This window comes from Marmota monax, unplaced genomic scaffold (assembly GCF_021218885.2).
Source record: "Marmota monax isolate L192 unplaced genomic scaffold, Marmota_monax_Labrador192_F-V1.1 WCK01_AAM20220418_F8-fsc00010, whole genome shotgun sequence".
Lineage (NCBI taxonomy): Eukaryota > Metazoa > Chordata > Mammalia > Rodentia > Sciuridae > Marmota > Marmota monax.
Window position 1 is genome coordinate 19,643,844 of NW_026692321.1, and position 27,060 is coordinate 19,670,903.

General features: G+C 37.9%; 2 protein-coding genes across 2 annotated transcripts; one reads left to right on the top strand and one right to left on the bottom strand.

The window, feature by feature from the left end:
* Positions 1–2,501: 2,501 nt before the first annotated feature.
* Ccdc121 (coiled-coil domain containing 121) lies at positions 2,502–5,335 on the bottom strand. Its single transcript, XM_046441704.2, has 2 exons — positions 4,794–5,335; positions 2,502–4,312 (listed from the first exon to the last, which is right to left on the bottom strand). Exons 1-2 carry the CDS (start codon positions 4,985–4,987, stop codon positions 3,349–3,351), a joined length of 1,158 nt encoding a protein of 385 aa, XP_046297660.1. The 5' UTR covers positions 4,988–5,335; the 3' UTR covers positions 2,502–3,348.
* A 43-nt stretch (positions 5,336–5,378) lies between these two features.
* Gpn1 (GPN-loop GTPase 1) lies at positions 5,379–27,060 on the top strand. The gene is made up of 14 exons (XM_046441524.2): positions 5,379–5,504; positions 6,156–6,249; positions 8,566–8,605; positions 9,931–9,997; positions 10,788–10,825; positions 11,801–11,879; positions 12,256–12,350; positions 13,738–13,783; positions 14,213–14,359; positions 15,020–15,102; positions 16,197–16,236; positions 18,241–18,331; positions 23,347–23,454; positions 25,495–27,060. Exons 1-14 carry the CDS (start codon positions 5,394–5,396, stop codon positions 25,578–25,580), a joined length of 1,125 nt encoding a protein of 374 aa, XP_046297480.1. The 5' UTR covers positions 5,379–5,393; the 3' UTR covers positions 25,581–27,060.

The window sequence follows — 27,060 nt, forward strand, 5'->3', positions numbered from 1 at the left end:
TGAAAATGATTTGGCAATATCTAGTAATAATATAATCCTGAGGCTGAACAGCTTCGGTCCTGGGTATATATAGAGAAATTCGTTTTGCTCACTTTAGCAAGAGAGTTGAACAAGGTTGATTATTGCAGTACTGTTTACAATAGAGAAATATTGAAAATGTGTATCAGACTACCTATCCACCTAAATCTGCTCTCATCTTCTGAAGTTATAGGCCTGTAGGACAAATGGCTAGACTGCTTTTTCCACTTTCCTGTCTTCTGGCAGTAAAGGGCTTGCCAGTTGAGTTCCCTCTGTGGAATGTGAGTGTAACCTTCCAGGCTAGCAGTTTGAAGACAGTAAGTGTACCTCTAAGCTCTCTTCCCCCTTCTGCTATCTAGACACAGATGATGTTGGGGAGAGCACAAAATGGAAGATAGTTGACTCCCTGAGTCACCCTGTGAAGGAGAATCATTTGCTAACCAAGAACATTTATCTGAGACTGTTATGTAAGCAAGAAATAAATGTGTATTTGAGACATTATACATTCTTGGGTCTTTTTGTTAGTCTACTATAATATATAACCTTGTCCATCAAGAAGATGGATAAATTGCAGGGCAGTTACACAGTGGAATGCAAGCTATAAAATTAGCAAGGGCTTCTTGTTATTATGAATAATTATCTCAAAAGTGATGTCTGGTTAAAATAAGTTACAGATACTTTGTACTGATTACATAAGGTTTAAAAACATGGAAAACAATGTTCTACAGTATTTATTGCTATAAATATGAAAACATGCACAGGAATGTTAAACACTATATTTGGGATAGTGTTTCTGGAATCTAGAGGGACTTCAACTGAATTTGTAATTTAAGGTAGTGACTTGCAGTTTTCTATATATATATATTTATATTTCTGTAATATTTAAAAGATAGTTGATACCAAAAAGAATACTATATTCTACCTCCTCTTTGTTAATTTTTTTTTGTGTGTGTGTGGTGCTGGGTAATGAATCTTACCACTAAGCTACATCCCCAGCCCTTTCTTTATTTGTAATTTTTGAGATAGGGATCACTAAATTACCTAGGCTGGCCTTGAACTTGTGATTTTTTTTTTTTTTTTTTTTTTTGATACCAGGTATTGAGCCCAGGTATTGTAGCTTAACCACTGAGCTACATCCCTAGCCTGTTTTTTTTTTTTTCGTTTGTGTGTTTTTTTAATTTTGCAATAGGATCTCATTAAGTTGCTCAGGGCCTCACTTAAATTGCCGAGGCTGGCTTTGAACTTATGATGCTCCTGCCTCAGCCTCCTGAGCTACTGGGATTACAGGTGTGAGCCACTGCCCTGGCTTCTTGTGATCATCTTGCCTCAGCCTTCCAAGTATTATGGGATTATGGACAGTGCCACTGTGCCCAGCTTACTTCCTTCTTAAAAGGGAACCCTTAAGAAATTTTACTTCCGTTTTACCTTAATCTTTTTCTTTCACCCTCTAGTCACTTCTTACCCAGCAAAAGGCACCACTGTGTATCCAGAAGCTGCAGTCCAAAACATACTTTTTGTCTCTTAATAGCTTCATCTTCTTTTGCCTATATTCTTTAATCATTCCCCAACTATACTTGGGCCACATGCACCTTTCTGTTCTTTGTACTTAATAAGATTTTTCTGATTTTAGGGCCTCTACATCACTGTTACCTCTGCCTGGAATGTTTTCTTCCCCAGTTGTTTGCACTGTAGACTTTGTTTTATCATTCAAGTCAGCCTAATTTTTATCTTGGACACTTTGTATAATATAATCACCCTGTTTAATTTTCCTCAGATAAAAAGTAGATTGACATCTTAGTTGGCCAGCCTACTGCTCACATTGGGGTATGAATTTCAAAGTATTTTACTAGGTTAGATTCACCCTTACATGTCAGACCCTTGTTCTGAAAGGAATGGCCATGAACAATATATTAAATCCATTCTCTGGAATGATAATAAATTAAAATACTGAGATCAGATGGAAGTTACCCACTCCTGAATGAAGATACTCAGGACTGCAATGGCAGAAATGAAATTAATAGCAGAATAGTATAAATGCAAGATCCTAATAAGTATTTTCTAACTATCAGCCTGAGAGATATGTCTTCCTTTTTTTTTTTTTTTTTTTTTTAAATATTTTCTAGTTGTCAGTGAATCCTTTCCTTTAAATGCGGTGCTGAGGATCGAACCCAGGGCCTCACATCTGCCAGGCAAGTGTTCTACCAGTGAGCCACAACTCCAGCCCCTTCCTGGGGTTTTTACATCCACAGAAAATAGAGCTTTCAATTTGTCTTGAATCCCATGCCTACAAGTTTAAACTTTCTGTATTTTGGCTCACAAGTAGGGATATTTAGGTGAAGGCAACTACATGTGTCTAAAGTCCTAATTTCTGAATTAAAACTAGTTTTATTATTTGCAAACTAGTATAAATAAAACATAGAAGTGGAAAATAAGAGTGATGAGGGAAAAAAAGTCCAGTTATTGGAATAATAAAAATCAGTGTATAAATTATAAGTAGGCTTTTATTTTTAGTAAAAACATTGTTTAATAATAAACCACATACTTAATAAAATGTTAAAACCAGAAGTTAAAGGCATATTGAGGAAGAATTTTTTAAAATTTAATTTTAAATGAATTTATTTTACATATGAATGAACCCGAAAACTCAGAAATTTTGAAGTTTTTCTGGAAAATATAAAGTTGATTATATTTTCCATTAGAGAAGCAATGTTAAAATATGGGATCATCTCCTATATGTGCAAGGATTCACATTCCAATAAATCACTGGTCTAGCCTCAGTCAAATGCAAAAAATACAATTCCTCTAAATGAAAGTCTACACTAATTTAAAATAAGAGTCCTAGTTCTAAATGAGCATAAATATATGGAACATACACATTACGAAGGAACTTTGTGTACCACAAAGTACATATGTAAGAGAAAACACATGACCTGAAATACTTAGAATTTTTGTCATCTTAGAATTTCAAATGCTGCTACAGAAAATAAATGGAACAAGACTCAAAAAAGAAAAAAGGTATCCAAATATCTTAACACTTTTAAAGCAGTATTTTAAATTAGTCTTTTAAGGTAGTTGTATTTTTTGTATTTATGACAGACTGAGGCTAGACCAGTGATTTATTGGACTGTGAATCCTAGAACAGAGTATGATCCCATATTTTAACATTGTTTCTCTACAGGAAAATATATTCAACCTTGTTTTAGAAATTGTAGTGATGAGAAATCTCAAAATGATTTTCCACAACGGATATTTTAGCCTAATAATCTGCAATCCAAAAGCCTTCCTAGTACGTTTATGTAGTAACTAAGAGTATTTGCTCCAATTCTTATTTCATGTTATTTTAGGAATTACTTTGGATTTAATTCTTGCTTTGGTGCTGATAGGGCTCAATGTGGTCTTTGTAGCACCTTCTTCTTTTGGGCACCAGTGAGGCTTTGCTTGCAGTCTTTGCTTCCCCCTGATTAAGCATTCCTGATACCACTGTTCCTGCTCCAGCTGCTGCTTCTGGTTTTCTAACTGGCTTCGAGCAGCCTTCAACTTCTTGGATACCTCAAGTAGCTGCAGTAATTCCTCCTGTAACTGTAGGTTCTCTTTGTAGACCCCACGGCAGAACTCAAAACTAGACTTCTGTGCTATGGACTCCAAGGTCTGTGCCTTAATAAATTTTTTTCTCTCTCCTGACTGCTTCTTGTATGGATTAGTCAGTTGCTTCTCCAGGAGTGCTTTTTGCTGGAGGAACTGCAAGTGTGCTTTCTGGTCCTTTAGTGGTGTTTCAGCTTTGATTTTCTCTTTCTCCTTTTCTAAGGACTCTATTCTCATGTCCTGTTTTTCCTTTATTTTTGAAATGTTCTTCAAGGCCTTCAACTGCTCTTTTAAATTGGCTTGTGTCTTTTTCCCCTGCAGTTGTTGTGCTTTAAGGTCTGAAGTTTGCTTTGCATATTTGGAGGATAATTCTTGTCTCCTTTTTTCTATTGCCCCACATTTTTGAAAATACTCCTTCCAGAGGTCTTCATGTAGCTGTCTACAGTGCTTATTTTTCTGGGCTAGGTATTCCAGAAAGAATTTGCTGTCAGCTTCAACAAGTAACTTTTCCTTGTGTAGTGCTCTGCATTCCTCCAGTACCAGGTCCCTGTGAATTTGAACTTCTTCCATTTCCTTGTTTAGCTTCTTCAGTGCCAACACTGTCTTTCCTTTAACCCTTTTCTCCCACTTTGTTAGCTTGTCTGGTGTGAAAAATTTATGTAACATACTTAGATACGCTGATGTATGAGGACTCATGTGGGTCTCAGCAAACCTGAAGAACAAATGAGACATTTGTCAGTTCTTAGTGACAATTTAGGAAATAAAAATAAACAAAACCCCCACACAATTGTCCTTTATTCCTAAAAAAAACAAAAAACCTCTTCCAGCTCCTATTATATTCCAGACACTATGCAAGTTATGGAGGAAACAACTAAGTGTAGAGATCAGTAATGTAGCTTACAATCCTCAGAGATGTATTCCCTACAGTCCCGGGAGGTATTAGGTCAATTTTAAAAAGGAGAAAACAGGTTAGGAGTGTAAGTGATTTGCCCAAGACTTAATGCTGTTAGCAAGTGGCAGAGCTTGGGTATGAAATATTGACTTTAGGAGTTACAGAACACTGTAGAAGCTACAAAGGGTCAAAGAAACAGACAGGTTGATGGGACTATGAATAATTTTCTCAGCTCTTTGATCATATTTCCCGTTTCCAAGAGCCCTTCCGTGCAAACGAAGCTACCTCTCTGTATACCTACCTGCTCCCGGAATCCAAGCGTTCACTAGGGCAACTCTGTAATTCAGTGAGGGTGACTGCGGAAGATCGAGCACTAGTGTCAAGGGTCTGGCGCGGTTCGAAGCTTTCATATACTGGAGGTTCTCGTGATCGTTTCTTTCGGTGGTCAATGAGACTCTGCTGTACCCGGCAACTCCGGAGATCGCACACTGCCATACTTGTGGCTGGTACAGATATTAGCAGTTTAAGCACCTCAGGGGACAAATGAGGCCTAGCAGCCGCCCCTCTAGCAGTTTGGTATCCCGCTGCTTTGGGGCAGACAAAGAGGTGCTCGCTTCTCGTTTTCGAACACCCCTCAGTTCCTACTCGACGACGTCAGTGCCCTCCTCCTGGCTACCTCCAGTCCTCCTCTAGTTTGTCCAACGTCCCCACCTCCCCGCCACTGTCATTAGTTGGCTCCAGCAGGGTCGGACGCACAGAACACGCCCTCACGTCGGCCCAGCACCTCAGCCCTCGGTTTTCTGCGAATTGGATTCTTTGCACAATCGCAGTCTCGAACATCGCGGAAGACTCTCTAGGAGGACAGCGTCTCTATGGTGGGGTGGGCGGGGCCAGGGGGAAGATGGCGGCGCCCGTGGCAGCGGCGGATTCCGGGACTTCGGGAACTGCTAATCTCCCTGTGTGTCTGTTGGTGCTGGGAATGGCAGGTTCCGGAAAAACCACTTTTGTACAGGTGACATATATGGCACGGTCTTTGTAGGGGCGCACGTGAGGTTGCCTGTGGCGGGTGGAAGGCCAGGGAAAAAGGGAGGTCTCTGGATATTTGGAGGGTGCTGGCGCGTGGCTTTCAGGGGACTTCCTATCTACTCCATTTCTTTCTTCTGCGAAGTCTCAGACCCTAGCCTCCACTTGCGTACCTCAGTGCCTGATTGGTTCAGTTTATCATGTTTTAAATTGTCCTGCTCATAAGATTGCCAACTTTTTGAAGGCCGGAACTTATGAGTAGCTAGAGATTAATACACAGCTAGCACAGGTTTTCAGTGAAAAGTTGCCAAAGCATTATTTCTTGTGCACCTCATGTTCTAAGCAGTGAAAATGAAGTTGACAAGGTTCGTGCTCTCATGTTGTTAACGTTTTTATGAAGAAGAAAACCGTAATGTGCATCCATAAGTGATCTAGAGCATGGGAGGCACTGTTCGATGGGTGATAGGGTAGCATTTGAAATGAGAATTGAAGTTGTGGGGTGGACACAGCTTGTGGATATTTTAGGTAGAAGGAAATAGTGCCGAAGTTTTCAGGTAGAGTGGATATAAGAGTGGAAGTTCTCTCTGGTTCCCCTTACCCCTTTCTTCATCTTCCTCCAACCCTCTGCATATGTCTGCAGAGGCTTACGGGACACCTGCATAGGCAAAGCTGTCCACCTTACGTGATCAACTTGGACCCAGCTGTGCACGAAGTCCCCTTTCCTGCCAATATTGGTGAGTAGACCGTCCCAAAACTTGTATGAAGTGCCTCAAAGAAAATTAAAAGCTTCCATCCTGAAAATCTCAGTGCCTTCAGTTTCCTTCCTTCCTTCCTTCCTCCCCCCCTCCCCCCTTTCTCCTTTGACTTGATTTCCTGGAATCCCTAAACAAAAAAAAAAAAAAATTTTTTTTTGATACTAGGAATTGAACCCAGAGATGTTTTACCGCTAAGCTATATCCCCAGCTCTTTTTGATACAGGGTCTTGCTAAGTTTCACAGGGCTTTGCTAAATTGCTTGGAGCTTGTGATCCTCCGGTCTCAGCCTCCTGAGTTGCAGGGACAACAGGCTTGTGCCACTGTGCAGGGCTAGGCTTGTTCCTTATTCACGTTTTTCTCTGTTTACTCCTTCCTCTTTCCTACATTTATTTGTGCCCTTCCCATTCATCTTTATCCCTCCCCTCTTTCTAACCCTAGTGTGCCAGGTTATTGTAATTTGGGAAAGTGAAATGACACAAAGTCAGTCCATTGGAAAAAAAAAATTCAGTTTAATAAACATCTATATCATAAACCTTTCAGTTGACTTTAGTACATAGACCTTTTCCACTTAGTTCCTTTTCTCAGTTTATCAGAGTGTACGAATTATTTTGCTATTGTTCACTCACTAATCTGTAGGACCTTTTTTCCACTCCCAAAGTTACATGGGAAAATGTGTGTATATATGCATCTGTGCATTGTTCTGAGGAGAGGCTCCCAATATTCATCAGATTTTTAAGAGGAGTTTGTGACTATACAAAAGATTAAGAATAGATGTTGGATGTGGTTGTGCACACCTTTGAACTCTGTAACTCAGGAGGCTGATGCAGGAGGATCACAGATTTGAGGCCAGCCTGGGCAACTTAGCAATAACCTTTCTCAAAATAAAAAATAAAAAGGGCTGGGTAAGTAGCTTAGTGTGGAACACCCCTGGATTCAAGCCCAGTACTAAAAAATAGAAAAAGAAAAAGAAAAAAAGAGAATGGGTGAGTGGTCCAGTGTGATGATTCTTGATAAGATCCAATAGTTCTGATTTTTAAGCTATTATTGTGTGATAAATCTAATGCTCTCCCTTCTGATGAAGCCAGAATTTGACAGGCTGGTAGGCGAGGGTCAGATCTGAGAACAGAGGAATTGAAATGTTAATTCCTTCAGAGCCCTTCCTCCACCCTATCTAGATAACCTACCCCTGCTCCAACCTGTTGCTAAAGTAACCTGTCCCAGGAATTGCCCTTCCCTACAGGGAGTTATAAATTTGTAAATTAATGTGTCCTGGGCTGTTCCATCTGCTTCTCACCTTTTGGTCATCCCACCTAGAGCATCTCTTGGGCCTAGTTACTTACTCTGGAAAGATAGAGATAAGGGAAAGAGAGCAGGAGAACAAAGGAAATCTAGGACATATAAAAAAGGCAGAACTGCCTGGCTTCTTGGGAAGTGGGATACCAGTATACCAGCTATGGCCCTCTTCTCCCTCTTGGGAAAAGTCTGTGTTACCACTTTTTAAATAAACCTTGTATTACATGCTTGCCTTGGCGTGCTTCTCTAATATTTTACTTCAACATGTGAGGGAGCAGTGAGGCAACCAAGGTATCACTGTCACTTCTTAATCCTGTTAAGCTTCTTGACCCCAAACATAACATATAGAGGAAAACTTTATATTAAAAAGCAGATATGATTTGGAGAAGAGTTGGGGAAAACATTTCTTATCTTCTCACTTAAAGGGTAGAATTTTAACAGTTGATGGGAGAAAACTATAGGCTGGTGGTTAGGTTTAGGTAGTTATTAGTGGGTTCATTTTTAAAAATCTTGTCTGTATTGTCTTTGTCACCAGGAGGCAATTAATTAGTAACAAATGTTTTTTTCTTGACTTTAGCTTCTCTTTTTCTGGGCATAGGATTACTGATATTTAAATCATATAACTTTTCACCTTGTTTAAGTCTATCTCTACCATAACTTGAGAACTCCTAGGTAATGTTTTTCATGGGTTACTTGGCAGTTGTCTTTTGTAAGGAAGGAAACTAGGATAGAAGTAGAGAAATTTAAAAAAAAGAATGTGGAAGAAAAACTCAAAAGGTTAATTTTAATTTCTTGCTGGTAGGGAAGGTGCTAATAGGGCAACTTTTGACCTTGTATTTTATCTTCTTATGGTCTTCTTTTCTAATCACAATTCGATGATCTTATCTTTAAAACTTAGAAAATATTTGAGAGAAATTTTTTTTTTTCAGAAATGACTTGAGAGACCACATTCACTTTTTTTTGTATTAAGTTTCAATTAATTCTTTTCTTCCCCCCATTCAGATATTCGTGACACTGTGAAGTATAAAGAAGTCATGAAACAGTATCCTTTTCTGTGGCTACTATGGTGTTGACCCATTCCTGACTCCTTGCTACGTGTTTTATGGTTTTGAGAGATTTTTTTTACATTTTCTTGTTGAAATATATAAGTAAAAGCATTGATTGTTTCAAAGTCATTTATTTCCTTTCTTCGTCCCTCCCTCCCTCCCTTCTTTCCTTCCTTCCTTTTTGAATCCAGGGGCACTTAACCACTGAGCCACATCCCCAGCCCCCCCCCCCACCTTTTAATATTTATTTTTTAGTTGTAGTTGGACACAATACCTTTATTTTATTTTTTTTAGTTTTTTATATAGTGCTGAGGATTGAACCCAGGGCCTTGCACATGCTAGGTGAATGTTCTACTGCTGAGCCCCAGCCCCAGCCACTTTTTATATTTTATTTAGAGACAGGGTCTCACTAAGTTGCTTAGGGCCTCATTAAGTTGCTGATGCTGGCTTTGAATCTGTAATCCTCCTGCCTTAGCCTCCTAAACCACTGGGATTACAGGCATGCTACTGCACCTAGCTAAAGTAATTTTATTAGGAAGATGATTTTTAGGGTTTTTGTTGTTGCTGTTTGTTTTTTGCAGTGCTTGCAATCAAACCCAGCACCTTGTATGTGCTAGGCAAGCACTCTACCGTTGAGTTATACTCTTAACCCCTAGGAGGATGGAAGATGAATAAAGGAGAGGTATTGTAGTTGATTAGAAATAACATTTAATCTTATGATTTCAGTTTTCTTACCATCTCCGAAGACCACAGACTATTGTAATTAGAACAGAGAAAAATGAGGGGCTAGCTAGCACCTCCTTGGGTCCCACAAGGTGGCTTTTGCCTTGGAGGAGAGATACATTCATTGATTACTATCTCTTCAGACTGGAAGGCTCAAAATGAGTATGTTTAGTGGAATTAATTCTTAGGACCTTGCTGTGTGAAATGTGTACTCTCCTTATAAGTAAGTCTAGGTAGGAAGATTAATTCTAATCATCTTGATTAGTTGCTTGATTAGTGAGGATCAGTGCAAGGAGTGTTATGGAGATGGTTTTAATGGCCAAAGACAGTAGGCTGTCACTGCCTGATAAATATGTTTATTACATTTGGATCACTTTGCTTTCTTCATCTTTCCTGGCCATCCCTAAAGTGATAAATGAATGGGAAAACCTTGATAGCAAATGTTTACCTGTTAGACTAAGGTTATATGATCATCAAGGATTACCTTGCCAGCTTTAATTAATGGAACACTAATATAATGCTGCGTAGGTAAATAATGCTCTGGTTATGAATTTTATAATCTAATCTGTGCATTTGAAATCCTCAACTGAGTGTCTAGATATGGCCTTGGGCCCAACGGTGGCATAGTGACCTCTCTCAATCTCTTTGCTACCAGATTTGATCAGGTATGTCTGTCTTTACATTTATAGACATTGCTGTATAAAAAAAAATCCTGACTCTTACATGCCTTATCTAGATCACATTTCAGCAAACCTGAACAGAAAAATAGAAAATAAGTTAGCGTTTTGGTAGACAGAGAATTAGTCTATGAGAGAATGACAAGTATTGTGAGACAGTTCTCATTTAATATTTGTGACAGCCATCAAAATAGATCTGACACCTGGGTTCTTTTCCTGATCTTATTGGCTTATTGTATTACCCTGAAGATGAGATGAGGTCTGGGGAGTAGAATGGGCTACCAGGCATGGAATGGCAGATAATGATGCTTTTTACTTGTGACAGATGAGTTTTTTAATAATCATTAGGTTTTTTACTCTTATGAGATAGGCCATTGACATTTGACCAGAGCCACCTACTATTAGTCTCAGATACTCAGGAAGCTGTGGCAGGAGAATTGCTTGAGCCTAAGAGTTTGGGGCTAGCCTGGGTAACACAGCAAAACTTTCTTTAAAACAAAAACTGTTTTTTTTTTTTTTTGGACCAGAGTGCCAAGATGTATAACTTGACCGTGACATGTCTATAATTAAGCCTCTCAGGTTCCTTGTGTTGTGCCCAGAATGTTGTAGTGCTGGTGATGTGGCTGTGTTTCTTTGGCTCAGTGAGTTTATTAGTTGGTGTCCTAAGAATGAGAACAGATTCAATAGGGATGTTTCCTATGAGGTGTGTCACCCTGGAAAGGCATATGATTTTGTGTTGAAATCAGTTCCTGTTGTAATTGGTATGTCTTCCTTTTAGGTGATGAAATTTATTGAGAAGGCCCAGAACACATCTAAGTAAGTGATTTCAGTTGAACACCTATTTATTATTCTTTAGTTGACATATTTCTAGGCTTTTGAGAGGATCTGGGCTACCATCAAGCTCTGAATCGATCTTAAGATGAAGTCATTATAAGAGGGGAAAAATAAAAAGATCTTGGAATGCAAGAGAGGCATACTGTCCCTCTCTTCCCTAAGAGGACTCACTCCCTTAAGAGTGTTCCCTTTCCCTTTTCCTATCCCTTCAATAAATTCCTGCCTGTTACAAGTAAATAGGGCTGGGGATATCACTCAGTGGCTAAGCAGCCCTGGGTTCAATCATCCCTGATGCCAACAAAATAAAACAAAGGGCTGGGGATATAGCTTAGTTGGTAGAGTGCTTGTCTCATGTGCATAAGTCCTTGGGTTCAATCTCAGCACCACAAACAAACAAACAAAAAAATAGCTTTATTGGAATACAATTCACACATTACCTAATTCATCCATTTTCAAGTGTATAATGCAGTGACTTTTAGTACTCACAGAATTATGCAGCCCTCATCATACTCAATTTTAGAACACTTTTAGCACTTCAAGAAGATGCCCTATATTGTGCATTTCTGTTTCTGCATCCTCACTCTCTCTCCCCAACAGTCTCCCATTCCCAAGCAACCAGATGGTTTCCCAAGAGATTTGCCTTCTGGTTTGAGTCTCTCATTATTAAGTGATGTGTTTCTGTAATTATGAATTTCCCCTGTGATCCTTTGCTGCACTTCATAGTCTTTTGCTTCTGTTCATGTAGCATGAATATTAGACATGGAACAAAGTCTGGAGGAGTGTGGTATGCCTTATTAGTTGAGGACTGTGGCAGGAAATTAAACTTTGTAGTGTACAAAGGTTATTCCAGTCTTGGATCACCAGATATCATTGGTTTTTAATTTTTATTTTATGTGATGGAATATCTTTTAGCAATGTGCAAGTACAACACTTTATTAATGGTCTTTCTTGGCATAGATATGTCTTGATTGACACACCTGGGCAGATTGAGGTGTTCACCTGGTCAGCTTCTGGGACAATCATCACTGAGGCCCTGGTGAGTATTCTGGGTCTTGTTGATGAGAATAGCTAGAGGGCTAGACTGATTTAGCATCTGTTTAATTGCCTGGGACTGTACTTGAGGAAATTGCAGAAGCTCTGAACGCTAAAGTAGTTCTCCCTCACTGAGATAGGTAGGGAAAGAGCTCCCATGCCTATTCCCAGCCACTTGGGAAGATGAGACAGGAAGACAAGATGAGAGGATTGCAAGCGTGGGCAACTTAGTGAGACCCTGTCTCAAAAAATAAAGTGGGGATGTAGCTCAGAGGTAGAGCACCCCTGGGTTCTATCTCTAGTAATGCCGTAAGAAAAAAAAAATATGGGAATAGGTCATGAACTCTTTGACCAAGCCTTTAATTATTTTGTGGCTTTAGGCATCCTCATTCCCAACAGTTGTCATCTATGTAATGGACACATCGAGAAGTACTAACCCAGTGACGTTTATGTCGAATATGCTGTATGCCTGCAGGTAACTGATTATTGGTGGGCATAGTGTTCCATCAAAGTATGCGGCCTCCTCTTCCCTTCTGCCTTTTTTGTTTTTTAAGTCCTGGTTGTTCACTCCTGAACTTGTGCTTATTTAGATTTTTCTGCTCAGTTGAGTGGCTGTGAATAGGGGCCAGGTCAGAGAAGAAAAAAGGTACATGTGCTATTGGCATTCTCTCTCAGCTCCTTTTTATCTTCCTCCCTTAATTGTTACAGAAATAGGTGCTGTATCTGAAACTCATGGTAGTTGTTCCAAACTTTGTGGTAGTTGCTCCCAGTTGAATGAAATCCAACTCTGAATAGATATGAGCCTTTTGGTCTGAATTATGCTCTTGTGTTTTATAATAGGTACAGGGAAATGGTAGCATTAGGCGATACTATAAATGAAAAGGTTTTTCTATAATTCAGAGTGCAAGGTTTGCTGCAAATGTTGTACCATTAGGAGAGGAAGGATTTGCTCACTAGACTATGTCAGTGCATTAAGGCTGAGGAGCAAGGCAGACTGTTATGAAAGCTTAGAGAATTAATTTTGGAACTACACAGAAGCCATCTACCAACATTTGTCCATCTGATATTGAGTAGAAATGTCCATTCTTGTTAAATGCTAGAAATCTTAGAATTGACAGTATTATTTCATTTTCATAGTAATTGTTTGAAATACAACCATTTGATTAGCCTAATTGTGATAATCTGTTCACAGTGTATATGTAGATCAGAACAGCACAGGGACTGGGAATGTAACTCAGTGGTAGAGCACTGGGAAGTCCCTGGGTTCAATCCCCAGCACTGCAAAAATAAACAAACAAGTAAATAAATAATAAAGATCTGCTCTTTCCATGTATTTTATTATTTGCACATCTTAAATATATATAATTTTAATTGTCAGTTATGCCTCAATAAAACTGGTAAAAATATTTTAAAAATTTTAATGTGTAATACAATATTTGTAAGTTTCTCCCTCAGCTTTGAGATATGAATAACAATTAAAAATTGTATGTATTTCATAGCATTGGAATTAAAGGAGACAATACATATAAAAGTACTTAGCATAGGGCCTGGACCATAATAAGGTATTAATAAATGCACATTTGCTCCCCTGGAAACAAAAAAGACAATTATCTGGTAAACAATTAAAACCAGGATCAACAGCAATGCATTATTACTCTGAGAGTGAGTGCCTTCGTTCGTGCGTGTGTTGTTGCTGTTTGCTTGACATTGCTGGTTGTTTACCTCTGCAAGAGACTATGTGAATGCCTTGTTTTTACATCTGCATCCATTCTCTTTCTCTTTATGTAGTCCCAACAGATTGACACCAGGCAAGCAAGAATTTACGTGCTTTAATTAATTCTGTCTCAATGTTTGATTTTCAGCATCTTGTACAAAACCAAGCTGCCTTTCATTGTGGTTATGAACAAAGTAAGTGAATCTTCCATATTTTGATTTCAACATGTCTTTCATTAGAACCTTGTGGATTTTAGGTTTAGATGGGTGAGAAGAAGGATTATTTAGGTCCTGGAGGACAGATTCAGGTTTCACTGAAACTGGGTCATAGGCACTTCTAGGAAATAGATTCAGTCAAATGGAATGAATGTTTATGATATTGGCTCTTATCCAGAGTGATTTTGGGATAGAGTAGCCCCTCAGAGCTGTGTAAATAAGGGAGACACAACCAATCTATTGACGTAGCAGCTTGTTTTACTAGAAGAGGAAATGGGGAAGGCAAAGAAAGAAAATGCATGAATGATATGCTCTTGCGATCACCACTTGATTGAAGAAATGATTTTGCCATTATCTAGTATATAACCTCATCTCTGGTTGCTAATAGTTGACTTCTTTCTGGTACAGACTGACATCATTGATCACAGCTTTGCAGTGGAATGGATGCAGGATTTTGAGGCTTTCCAAGATGCCTTGAATCAAGAAACTACATATGTCAGTAACCTGACCCGTTCAATGAGCCTGGTGTTAGATGAGTTTTACAGCTCACTCAGGGTAAATATTTTACCTCTGGATCTGACATTCTCTTCAGATTATTTCTAGACCTATAGAACTGTCTTTGAACCTAGCTTAGAAAAGAAGTTCATTACTTTCTGAAAAGTAACTTTTAAAGCATTGTTCATTGAAAACTGGAAGTTGTGGGCTGGGGAAGTAGCTTAGTAGTAAGTAATTATAAGTAATTCTACTTATTCCATAGTAGAATTCTTGCCTAGCATATGGATTCATGAGGCTCTGGGTTCGATCCTCAGCACCACAAAAACAAGACACAAAAAACTGTGGAGGTTTACAAGATAAATAAGAACCCTACCTTCAGAGAGTTTTGGGTCTAGTTTAGGATAGAAGACTTTATACAGAATTAAAATATTGTAGTAGATGCCTTGGAAAGTTTAGCCTGATTCTTGTGAGGACAGATCAAAATGAGAGACTTTGGAGGGTATAGAAAGGATAAGATTTATGTAAGCTAAAGTAGGTGTTGGTTGCAGAGTATGTTGATTGCCCAAGCAATCAATCAGTGGTTTGATTTGGTTTGTTAGGGAATAAATCATAAGTCCTGGTCCTTGTTATGACAGTTTTATGATATTTAAATGAAATAGGGCACACCATTTAAAAGTATATAGTAGTTTCCTCAGTGGTATTTATGATGCTTTTTGGCAGGTGGTGGGTGTCTCTGCTGTTGTGGGCACTGGCTTCGATGAACTCTTTGTGCAAATTACCAGTGCTGCAGAAGAATATGAAAGGTGAGAACAAAGGAAGGTTCTAATGACGACATTTTTTAAGTAACCCACAAATCTGATGATAGCAAGTTTTGCCAGGTAAAGCTTTTCATCATGTATGCAGTATGTTTGCCTTGCTTATGTGTACTGGACCTGACCGTACCTAGGAGTAACAAGTCTCCATTAACCTCTTTGAAAAATAGAAGTATAATATCTTCACTGTATTGGCTGATTAAGAGGCAGGGGTCGCCAGTCTTTTTCTGTAAAGAGTCAGTTAATAAATAATTTAGGCTTTGTGGGCAACTAAACACTTCTGCCATGGTAGGACAAAAGCATCCAGAGCTAGTTTATAAATGGTCAGTGCTGTCTTCATGGAAAACATTATTTATGAAGTCAGGCATTGGGCTGTGTTTGGCACTAAAGTCCCTGTGAGATTTATTTGAGGAAATATGTGTAAATCCTTAGCACAATTTTTGACACATATTTCCTAATAAATGGTTGTTATAATTATTATCATTGTTAATAGTTGAATTTCATTTACCTGAAAGAAAGGGAGTGGTCAGAGCACCTGTACACATAAGGCTGTGGCCTGATAGGCTGCTTGTTAGCGTTCTCCTTTGGCTTCATATATTGTAATATACTGACAACCACATAACCACATTGTCAGTTTCAGACATATTTTCATTTCAATCATCAGACAAGGGTGTGTATGTTACCAAAGCCTCAGGATAGACTCTTTTCTGTATCCTTTCATGTTGTGATTCAGGTACATCACTTTGTTATACATTGAACTTCTCGAACAAAACAGGCCTGTCGTCTTTTACACATCTCACACATTTATCTCAAATAAATGTTAAGCTCCTCAGTCCTGGTCTTCTCAGTGCTAAGCTTTGCAGCCCAGCAGTCAGGAGTTCATTTCTTTCCTCAGTTTTCAGCATGGGGTAGTTACCTTGGCTTTAAATTCCATAGGGATAGACTCAATGACTTAAGACATGGTACATTGGATGTTCAGTGATGTCAGATCTTAGGACAGAGTCATAGGAAAATACAAGTTATAGGGGTTGGGGCAGGCAGGTTGGATTATTAAGCAGAGAAATTTAGAGTGTTTTTCTTTCCAGGGAGTATCGTCCTGAATATGAACGTCTGAAGAAATCGTTGGTAAGAAAAGATGCTGTTGCACATGCCTATAATCCCCAAGCTTGGGAGGCTGAGGCAGGAAAATTGAAAGTTCAAAGCCAGCTTAGTGAGGCCCTGTCTCAAAAAATAAAAAATGGGTGGCTGGGGTTGTGGCTCAGGGATAGAGCACTTGCCTAGCACATGCGAGGCACTGGGTTTGATCCTCAGCACCACATAAAAATAAATAAATAAAATAAAGGTATTGTGTCCAACTACAACTAAAAAAAATTTAAAAAAATAAAAAATGGGGGACTGAGATTGTGGCTCAGCGGTAGAGTGCTCACCTAGCATCTGTGAAGCACATAAACCTTAGCACCACATAAACATGAATAAATAAAATGAAGGTATTGTGTCTAATTACAACTAAAAAAAATAAATATTAAAAAATATTTTAAAAATGGGCTGGAGATAGGGCTCAGTGGTTAAGCACCCCTGGATTTAATCCCTGGTGCTGAAAAAAGAAAAAGTGTATATTTTAGGGCCATTTAAAAAAAAAAAAGAAACAAAAAACTGAATCTGAGTGCCTTGGTACATACCTGTAGTCCCATCTACTGGGGAGGCTGAGGCAGGAGGATTGCTCAAGCTCAGTAGTCTAGGCTAGCCTGGGCAGCATCTTTTTAAAAAACACAGAAAAAAAAAAACAAAACCTTTAATCCTCCTGACATCAATGCCACTTTTTTTCGGGGGGCGGGGTGGTGGTGCTATCCTGTGTCTCTTATTTAACTTATTTTTCCAACTTTATTGAGGTATAATTGACTAATAAAATTTCAGTGTATCTTTTAATCCTTGTTAGTCCTTTTTGGTTGTATTGGTTTTGTTTGAGACAGGGCTTCACCATGTTGCCCAGCTGGCTTTGAACTTTCAATCTTCCTGCCTCAAACTCCTGGGCTCAAGCAATTTCCCGTCTCATGTAGCTGGGACTATAGGTGTAGGCCACTGCATCAGGCTTTACATACTTAAGTTGGTAAATTTGTGTTTGTTTGTTTGCAGAAAGTTCCCTTAATTATTTTTGTTTGTATTGGAATTTTTTAAAATGAGATTTTTCCTGTTGCACTACAAATAAGCCCTTCTTATACCCCACCTCCATCCCTACTCCAACATAAATTTAAAGGCTACTTGTAGAATTTTGCCTCTGAAAAGAAAGGTGGCTCACAACTCTTCTAAATGGCCAACTATCCTGTCCTAAGAGACTACCTGGGGTCCTTCTTGCTAGGTCTACTAGGAGGTTCTTTGGATATGTTTTTGTGTCTTAATTTCTGAATTCTCTAATCCAGCCTGAAGAATAACCTACTCTGAATTTATGCTATCCTCTGGGCTCACATTATTCAGTGTTTCTGCCCCTATGTCAGCCATCCCTATTTGCTTCTAGAATTGTATGATTTTCTGTCCTCACTTAGAAGTCTGGCGTCTAATTTGGCTCCTGTTGTGGTTTAGATTAGGTGTTCTGCAAAAGTGTGAGACAATACAAGAAAGTTTAGAGGTGAAATGATTGGGTTAGGAAAGTTTTAACATAATCAGTGCATTGATTTGCTGATAGGGATTAACTGTAGGCAGGAAGGGTGTGGCTGGAGAGGGTGGGTCACTGAGGGCGGGTCACTGAGGGCATGCCTTGGGGATATATATTTTGTCCTTGTTGAGTGGAGCTCTCTGCTTGCGTGTTGTAATGGCCTAAGTAACTTTCCTACATCACACTCTTCCACCTTGGAATTCTGCCTCACCTTGGTCCCGAAGAATGGAGTTGGCCTTCTGTGGACTAAGACCTCTGAAACTGTGAACCCCAAAATAAACTTTTCCTCCTTAAAATTGTTCTTGTCAGGTATTTTGGTCACAGCAATAAAAAAGCTGACTATAACAGCTCCTTTTTAATTTCATTTTTTGGTGCTAGGGATTGAACTTCTTGTACATTAAGCATACACTTCGTCATTGAACTTCCACTTCAGCAGGGATCCTCTTTTAATGTGATGACATTTTCCCCTATGTATATAGGCCAGTGCACAGAGTGAACAGCAGAAAGAACAACTGGACCGCCTTCGGAAAGATATGGGCTCTGTAGCCTTGGACACAGGGACTGCCAAAGGTATCGGAAGAGCTCTTGGTATCAGAAGTAAAAGGAAAAAGGAGAGTGGACTTATTTTTTCTATTCTGCAGGAATATGCCTATGTGAGAGGGAGAAGGTGAAAAGGATGATGGAAATATGGAGATAGTTATTTATTTACAAATGGCTTGGAAAGGCAAATACCTGAAAATTGTATTAGAAGCTATTTCAGATCTCTACCACTTATAGCACTTAAGAGTTTCTCCTTTAGGAAGTTGTTATTTCTTGATTTTGCTTTTCTTTGGCATGATAACTGATGTTTGCTGTGACTTTTTTTTTCCTACAATTTTAACCACTTTTCCCAATTCTTTTTCAAGTTTTTCTTCTTTTTTTAAAAAATATTTTTATTAGTTATTGATGGACCTTTATTTATTTATTTATATGTGGTGCTGAGATTTGAACCCAATGCCACATATATGCTAGACAAGTACTCTACCACTGAGCCCTAGCCCCAGCCCCTTCAGTTTTTCTTGATATAATTTTAGATTTATAGAAAAATCGCATGAATAATAAGTAATTGCCCTAATTCTTCAATCAGATTCCCAAAATTTAACGTTCTACTACATAACTTTTTATTATTTTTCTGTGTGTGTATACATATAGCATTATATATTATTATATAATGTATAATATTATATATATATGTGTGTGTGTATATATATATATATATATATATATATATATATAACCTTTTCCTGAATCATTTAACTTACTCTTAAAGATGTGATGCTCTTACTTTAAATAGTATCTGTTTCCTAAAAACAAGGATACTATTTCATATAACATCAGCACAGGGGCTGGGGATGTGGCTCAAGCGGTAGCGCGCTCGCATGGCATATGTGCGGCCCGGGTTTGATCCTCAGCACCACAAATAAAAATGTTGTGTCCACCAAAAACTAAAAAATAAATATTAAAATTATTAAAAAAACAAAATAACATCAGCACAGTAATAAAAAAATTAGGAGATTAATATTGACACAATACTATTATTTCATATATAGACCTTATTTAGATGAAACCATTTTCTCTTTCAAGCAGGAGAAAATCCTACATGTGCATTGCAGTTAATTCTCATGTGCCTTAATCTTCTTTAGTCTAGAACGGTTCCCTATTCTTTCTTGTATTTCATGACATTGTCTTTTTTTTTCCAACATAAAGTATCAAATATAGGGCCTGATCCACACTAGGCAAGCACTCTATGGCTGACCTACATCCTCAGCCCTGATAGTGATAGTATTTAAGTATATAGGACAGTTGTCTTATGGAATGTCCTTCAATTTGGGTTTATCTGGTATTTCTTAATGATATGATTAAGATGGTTAATTAGTGGCAGAACCTTATAGTAGTGAAGTTGTGGGGTTTTTAATGTTTTTATTAGTGCATTGTAGTTATACTTAATAATTGGTTTTATTTTTTTTTTGTTTTTAAAATAATTTTTATTTTTTAAAAGTAAATTGTACATTACAGGAAAACACACACACACACACACACACACACAAGCAAAGAACAAAGTCATCCAGTCACAAGAAGCTTAGTTGGACGTGTCCCTCTAGGTTGTGTGCATATATACACAATATCCCATTTTGTGTGATTGAGATTGTGGTGTGTGCTTTTCCACACATCATGAATATTCACCAATAATTGGTTTCATTTTGACATAATCATAAGTGTATGTAGTTTGCTCATTTTCAATCCATGGAAGTTGTGTTTTTTAATATATCATGTGAGGACTCACATGTTATTGTAGGAAGTAGAGTCTACCAGGTTTTCTCATCACTAAGCTATTATTTTTTCCGTTTTTTTTTTTTTTTTTTAAGAGAGAGAATTTTTTTTTTAGTTTTCGGTGGACACAACATCTTTTTTTTTTTTTTTAAAGAGAGAAAATTTTTTTAATTTTCATTTTTTAGTTTTCGGTGGTCACAAATCTTTATTTTATTTTTATGTGGTGCTGAAGATCGAACCCAGAGCCCGGCGCGTGCCAGGCAAGTGCTCTATTGCTTGAGCCACATCCCCAGCCCAATTATTTTTTCCTTTGTAATAATAATTTTTGGGGTAATGCTTTGAGACTATGTAAGTAATCTTAGTTTTCAAATGTTCACCCATTAGTTGTTTTTCTTTGTTTTTAATATTTTTTAGTTGTCAATGGACCTTTATTTTATTTATTGATATATGGTGCTGAGAATCGAACCCAGTGCCTCACACATACAAGGATTAGTTTTAATATTACTGTCATCTGTGACATGTTGTAAGTACTTTGACTATCTTTAACAATTATCTTTTGACTTTTTTCATGGTATTATTTTATCATGTAATAATTTTTTTTCATGGTATTATTTTATTATGCAACAGTTTTTGTTTTGATTTGATGGAGTCAGATCTATTTCTCTTTATTGTTTCTGGATTAAGTCCTAGTTAGGAAGTCTTTAGTCTACACTAAAGGAAATTTATCCATGTTTATTGTAGTATTTAGATGGTTTCATTTTCTAAATTTGATTTCTTACTGGTGATGGTATGAAGCAGACCTCTCTGTGTATTTTTTCATCAGTAGGTATATCTGCACTATTGATTTAAAAATCTACCTTTTTTTTTTTTTTGCCTGTGATTTGAGATGCTACTTGTATAATATGCTGAAGTGTGATGTGCTTGGCTGTTTCTGAACTCTATATTTTTTCCAATAGTTTATTTACTTATATACCTCTACTATATTGTTTTAACTATGTAGCAAGTTCCCCATGTGTTTCCCTAGCTATTTATTATGTTTTTTTTTTTTTTCCCCATAGGCACTTTAGCTTATGGAAACTTGCCTAGCTCCCTAAAAAAGTTTTTTTTTTTTTTTTTTTTTTGTATTAGTATTGTATTATATTCATTATTTCAGCAAGAACTTACATTTATATGATCTTTAGACCTACCTAAGAACAAGAAATGTTTTCATATTTGACAGACCTATTTGTGTCTTTCAAGAATGTTTTAGTGGTTTCCTCAAGTCTGTGTTGGATATTTCTTGTTAAATTCATTTCAAAGGTTTTGTCTTCTTTGTTACATTGAAAATAGGATTTTCTGAACCATTTTGTCTTCTATTTGGTGTATGTTTGTGTATAAGAAGGCTTTTGATTTCTGAATATTGGTCTTTTTGTCCTGCTACTTTTATTGAGTTTTTTGCTGTTTGAGTTAATTTTAGTTTTATCATTGACTCTCTGGGGGTTTCTAGGTTGGTGCTTAGCCACCTACCAACAAAAACTCCTGGACCACCCTCTAAGTGAGTGTGGTACAATGTGTTGAAGCTCAGTGGGATCAACTTGGGTTGATTTTTTTTTTTTTTTAACATTATGCTCCATTTAACATTTATTTCGGTAATAAGTTGGATGTACTTTTATTTTTTCTTTGCACCAGCAATACTGGCATTTTCCCCCCCTCTGGTATATATTTGTTAAAGCAGTGCAGTTTCTGTTTGTGAAAGTATTGGTTGATTTCTGGTAGAAAAAAATCAAAGCTGGAAATTGGGTTTACCAGTTAACATGAACTCACCTGTGCCATCCTTTGCAAACACCTCAGAATCACGAATTTCTGTGTGTCAGGGGCCTTCAGAATCACTTCTGAGTACATGAAATGGCAAATGATACATTTGTGGCTACATAGGATCTGCTGTATTCAGCTAAGCTGTTCAAGGTTAAGAGAGTTTCAGTGGGTCATTTGAGGAAAGTCACAGTATAATCGGATAACTCTCAGTTGGGCACAAAATGAGCAATTTTTTAAAAAATGTTTTAGATGTTGATGGATCTTTATTTATTTATTTTTATGGGTGCTGAGAATCGAACCCAGTGCCTCACACATTGGCAGAGGCAAGCACTCTGCCACTGAGCCACATCCCCAACCCCAAAATGAGCATTTTTTGTCAGCCCATCTTATCTTCTTTTCAGGGCCATAGGCCCCTTGAGATTTGTGTCCCTCAATATTGCTGCCTTCAGCCACCCTTATTCCCTAGTTGAGCTCTTAAAAGCCTCATAGGCTCCTGAAGAGAGAATGATTCACCCCACAGGCTGAATCCCTGTCAACATACTTAATTAACTAGACTTTCTTCTGATTATTGGGGCTCAGCCCTTACTAGTTTCTCTGAGTAGGAAATTTTACCTCTATTAGTATATTTGATTTTCCATTGTTTATTTTCCCTGCCTTTCTTGAATAATAGCTAGCTTCTCTTCTCTGTATCATTCTGCCCTGTATTTTCTTCAGATCCTCTCTGAACTTATATTCCACCAGGAGACTTCCTTAGCACTCATATTTTCACCTTGAGTTATCAGCACTGGATCTGCTCACATGTCTTTAGCCTTCATAGGAAAAATCATTACCCTCATCCAAGCTGTGAGCTAGTGATAAAAAACACTGCTGCTCCTAGGAAAAGTGTCTTGGGTTTTCTTGAACTAAAAAAAAATGGAACTCCTTGCACTCATGAAAGTACTTGGTGAACTAAACTACTATAGAAATGTTAAGTGTGGTTAATAGTACATTTAGGAGGAGCATAATCCTGCATTTATGTTTATCATGAACACTTTGATCTTATCATTATAATCAGTTACTGACTGGGCATGGTGGTGCATGCCTGTAATCCCAGTAGCTCAGAAGGTAAGTTCAAAGCCAGCCTCAGCAACTTAGTGAGGCCTTAAGTAACTCAGAAAGACCCTGTCTCCAAATAAAATATTTGAAGGGCTGGAGATGTGGCTTAGTGGTTAAGTGCCCCTGGATTCAATCCCTGGTACCAAAACAAAAATATATATATGTGTGTGTGTGTGTGTGTGTTACTGATTCAGAATCACTCTTTTTAAAAAATTATTATTATTATTATTTAATATATTAATTTTTATTTTTACGTGGTACTGAGGATCGAACCCAGGACCTCACACATGCTAGGTGAGCGCCCTACCGCTGAGCCACAACTCCAGCCCCAAGAATCACCTTTTTGAAGAGACACTTATACTTATCAGTAGGTGTTTTCACTCTAGAGAGCAGATCTCCTGTGTTGGACCCCTCTGACTTAATCCTGACTCGAGGAACCTTGGATGAAGAGGATGAGGAAGCTGACAGTGATACTGATGACATTGACCACAGAGGTAAGAAGTGGCTGAGGTGGCTCATGAAAAAGAATAGCTGCATTGTTTGCTCAGGAGTTTTTCATTGTTAAGAGAGGTTGCTAGTAAAGAGGGAAAGAGGAGACAGTAATGGATGCAGTACTAGCAAAGTTTCCTATATTAAGTCTAGGAAACTTTAGCCATTCCTACTGAATGGCTAAGATAGAGCTGACTTCGTACCTTTTGTTTGTGTTGTGTCTTCTTATCCTTATGTCCTAATTCAGTTTGAAGAATTCAGGATTTTGGCTAGGATTGTGGCTCAGTGGTACAGTGTTCGCCTAGCATGCATGAGGCACTGTATTCTTTCCTCGGCACCACATAAAATTAAAATAAAGAGGGCTGGGGTTGTAGCTCAGTGGTAGAGTGCTTGCCTTGCAGGTGGAAGGCACTGGGTTCAATCCTCAGTATCACATAAAAATAAAATAAAGGTATTGTGTCCATCTACAACTAAAAAATATTTTTTAAAAAGATATTGTGTCCACCTAAAACTAAAAAATAAATATTTAAAAAATAAACAAATTCAGGATTCCTTTTGGTTGCTATTAGTTTCTTTTGTTTGTGGTGGAAACCAGGACTTTGTACATTCTAAGCACCCACTGTACTATATACCCAGCCCCACGTTTTAAGAATACATAAGGAAGTCTTAGCAGAGACCTGAACAGTTAAAAGTACTCTTAACAGTGAGCATAGAATGGGTCTAGAAGCCCAGTTCCACTTGGTATAGTTTTTAGGATTGTTAGCAGGATATAATTTGTTAAACAGCTCCAGGATGTAGGTCCTAGCTCTGACAAAGAGCAAACCTTTTTACTCTCAAACTGGGAGCTAACATGAACACTGCTTTATTAAATCAGATTTATTGAGATGGAACTTACAACCAGTAAAACTAATCCCTTTAAGTATATAGTTTGATGAGTTTTAGCAAACATTTGTCATTACTATGATAATTAAGATACAGAGCACTTTTCTCTCCCCCAAAAGTCTTCTCATGGCCTCTTATATTTAGTCTCCTTCCCGAATACCTAGTTCCTGGCAACCACTGGCTAATTTCTGTTCCTATAATTTTCTTTTCCAGAACATTACATAAATGGAATCACAATAGTCAGTCTTTTACAATAAATTTTTTCCACTCAGCATAATAAATTTGTGATCTTTTCATAATGCTGCATATATCAGTACAGCAGTATGTTCTTTATTTTATATATATTTTTTGATACCAGGAATTGAACCCAGGGGTGCTTAACCATTGAGCCTCATCCCCAGCCCTATTTTGTATTTTATTTTGAGATAGGGTTCACTGATTTGCTGAGTGCCTCACAAAGTTGCTGAGCTTTGAACTCTCAGTCCTCCTGCGCTGCTGGGATTATAGGCATGTGCCACTGCACCCGGCTATATTTGTTTATTTATTTTGCTGAGAAATATTCCATTACTTGAATTTACTACCATTTGTTTATCCATTTGGGCCAACTGGAGCTATTATGAGGTAAAGCTGCTATAAATATTTTGCCACTAAGTGTGGTAGTGAACACTGGTAATCTCAACAATTCAGGAGGCTGAAGCAGAAGGATCCCAAGTTTGACGTTAGCCTCAGCAATTTAGCAAGATCCTCAGAAACTTAACCCTCTCTCAAAAATAAAAAATAAAAAGGACTGTAGGTGTAGCTCAGTGGCAAAGTGGATTCAATCCTTAGTATCAAAAAGAAAAACAAAACCAACCAACCAAACAAAACAAAACACCATTTTACAAATAGTGTTATGTGGACATGAAATACCTATGAAGTGAGAGACTTCATTTAGCCACTAATATATAAGGGAGCTCTTTTCCCTTCCCTCCTTATACTGAAGCTATACATTTTGGCAACATGGTAAGTAGAGCATGCTTCTGGGAGACATTTTCTTATTGTGAGAAGCGAGCACCTTAGTTTCTTAGAAATGAAGTATTGTTTTTAATGGGTAGGTGACAGGAGCTCTGATCCACTAATCTACTCAGAGTTTTAAAAGAATCATCCTTCTTTTTCCCTTGCAGTTACAGAGGAAAGTCACGAAGAGCCAGCATTTCAGAATTTTATGCAAGAATCAATGGCACAGTACTGGAAGAGAAACAACAAATAGGAGATTTTAGGAAATTTCAGTTGATTCTAGAAGTCCCAGATTCTGGGACTCCATATGAAGAAACTATTCTTATCGCTGATTCAGGACTAGGATGAAGAACAATTTTCTTCAGAATAGCAGAATTTTTCTTTTGAGAGAATCTTATGACTCAGAAGAAGTCAGGGAGATGATTCTTGGAGCTGGCAGGTAGATATGTCAAGTCTGCCTTGGCCTTTCACTTACATTTATGCAAGGAAGGATATACTGACTGCTTTTGGAAGCTGACATGCCTTCAAGCCTAAGTTTTATCATTTGAACTTACATACTTCTGCTGGTGATAGAATACAGAGAGAACTTATCCTGGCAATCACTTTAGATCTTAGCCTCTACTTCCCCAGCACCATGTCCTCAACTTATAACCTGAGTTGTTCTTTTAGTAGAAAGGGAGAGGGACACATAAGCTTGTCCAGGGTAGCAGTGGAGTCTCCTTGGCAAGTCAGTGTTGTTATGAAATATGTCTCACACTAGTAGCTCATTAGAGGACACCAAGTTTGTTGAAGAAAATGGGTAGAACATAAGATTTCTGAATAAGAATTCTCTTAAATGGTAACTTGGATAGAGTTTCTAATTATAACTTTATTCTAAGCCTGCCTGCCTGTCATGATTTCAAATTAGAAAATTGTATAGTAACAAATAGATTCCCTTGTAATTAAAGCTTAAATTCACATGTCTAAACCTGCCTGTTAAGGGGGTGATATTTACTGAAGCTTCCCACATATGCATAAGTGGAAACCAGGTACAGAGTCAGGCCCTGTTTGTATTGACTTTGAAGTTAATGCAGAGTATCCTTGGAGACTTATTGAAAGGCTATAGACTTTAGTCAGGTGCACATTCCATGCATAACAACCATTATAAGGGTTTGGCTTCTGACTCATTGGTTCTCAGAGCACAGTCTCTGGACCGCAAGCATCAGAATCACTTGGGAAATTGTTAAAGGCATCTCAAAACCTACTGAATTTGAAGCTCTGGGAGTGGGGCCCAGCAACTTGTTAATAAGCCCTCCAAGTGATTCTGATGTACATGAGTTTGAGAAACACCTCTCCAATTCAAACAGCCTGTGGTAATTTCAGGCTGGGTGAATCAGGTACCATCTTCATATGATTTACTTTATCAAAGTAGCCTAATTTAAACAATAAACCAACAAAAGTTATCTTACCATTAACTACTAAATTTAACTACTAAATTTCAATATTCTGTTCTTAGCAGGAACCATTGGTCTAAAAATTTGACTGGTTCTTTCAGGGGAAACCATTAATAATAAAACAGTCTTGATTTTTCTCTGTAGTGCCTTTGATCACATTTTCTTCCTTAAAAACTAACCTGTTTCCTTTAGGCTGTCAGCTCTATAAAGGCAAGGACTGTCTTAATCATCTTTGTATCCCTTGCATAAGACCAACATATAACAGGTGCTCAATAAATGTTTGCTAAATGAATGAATCAA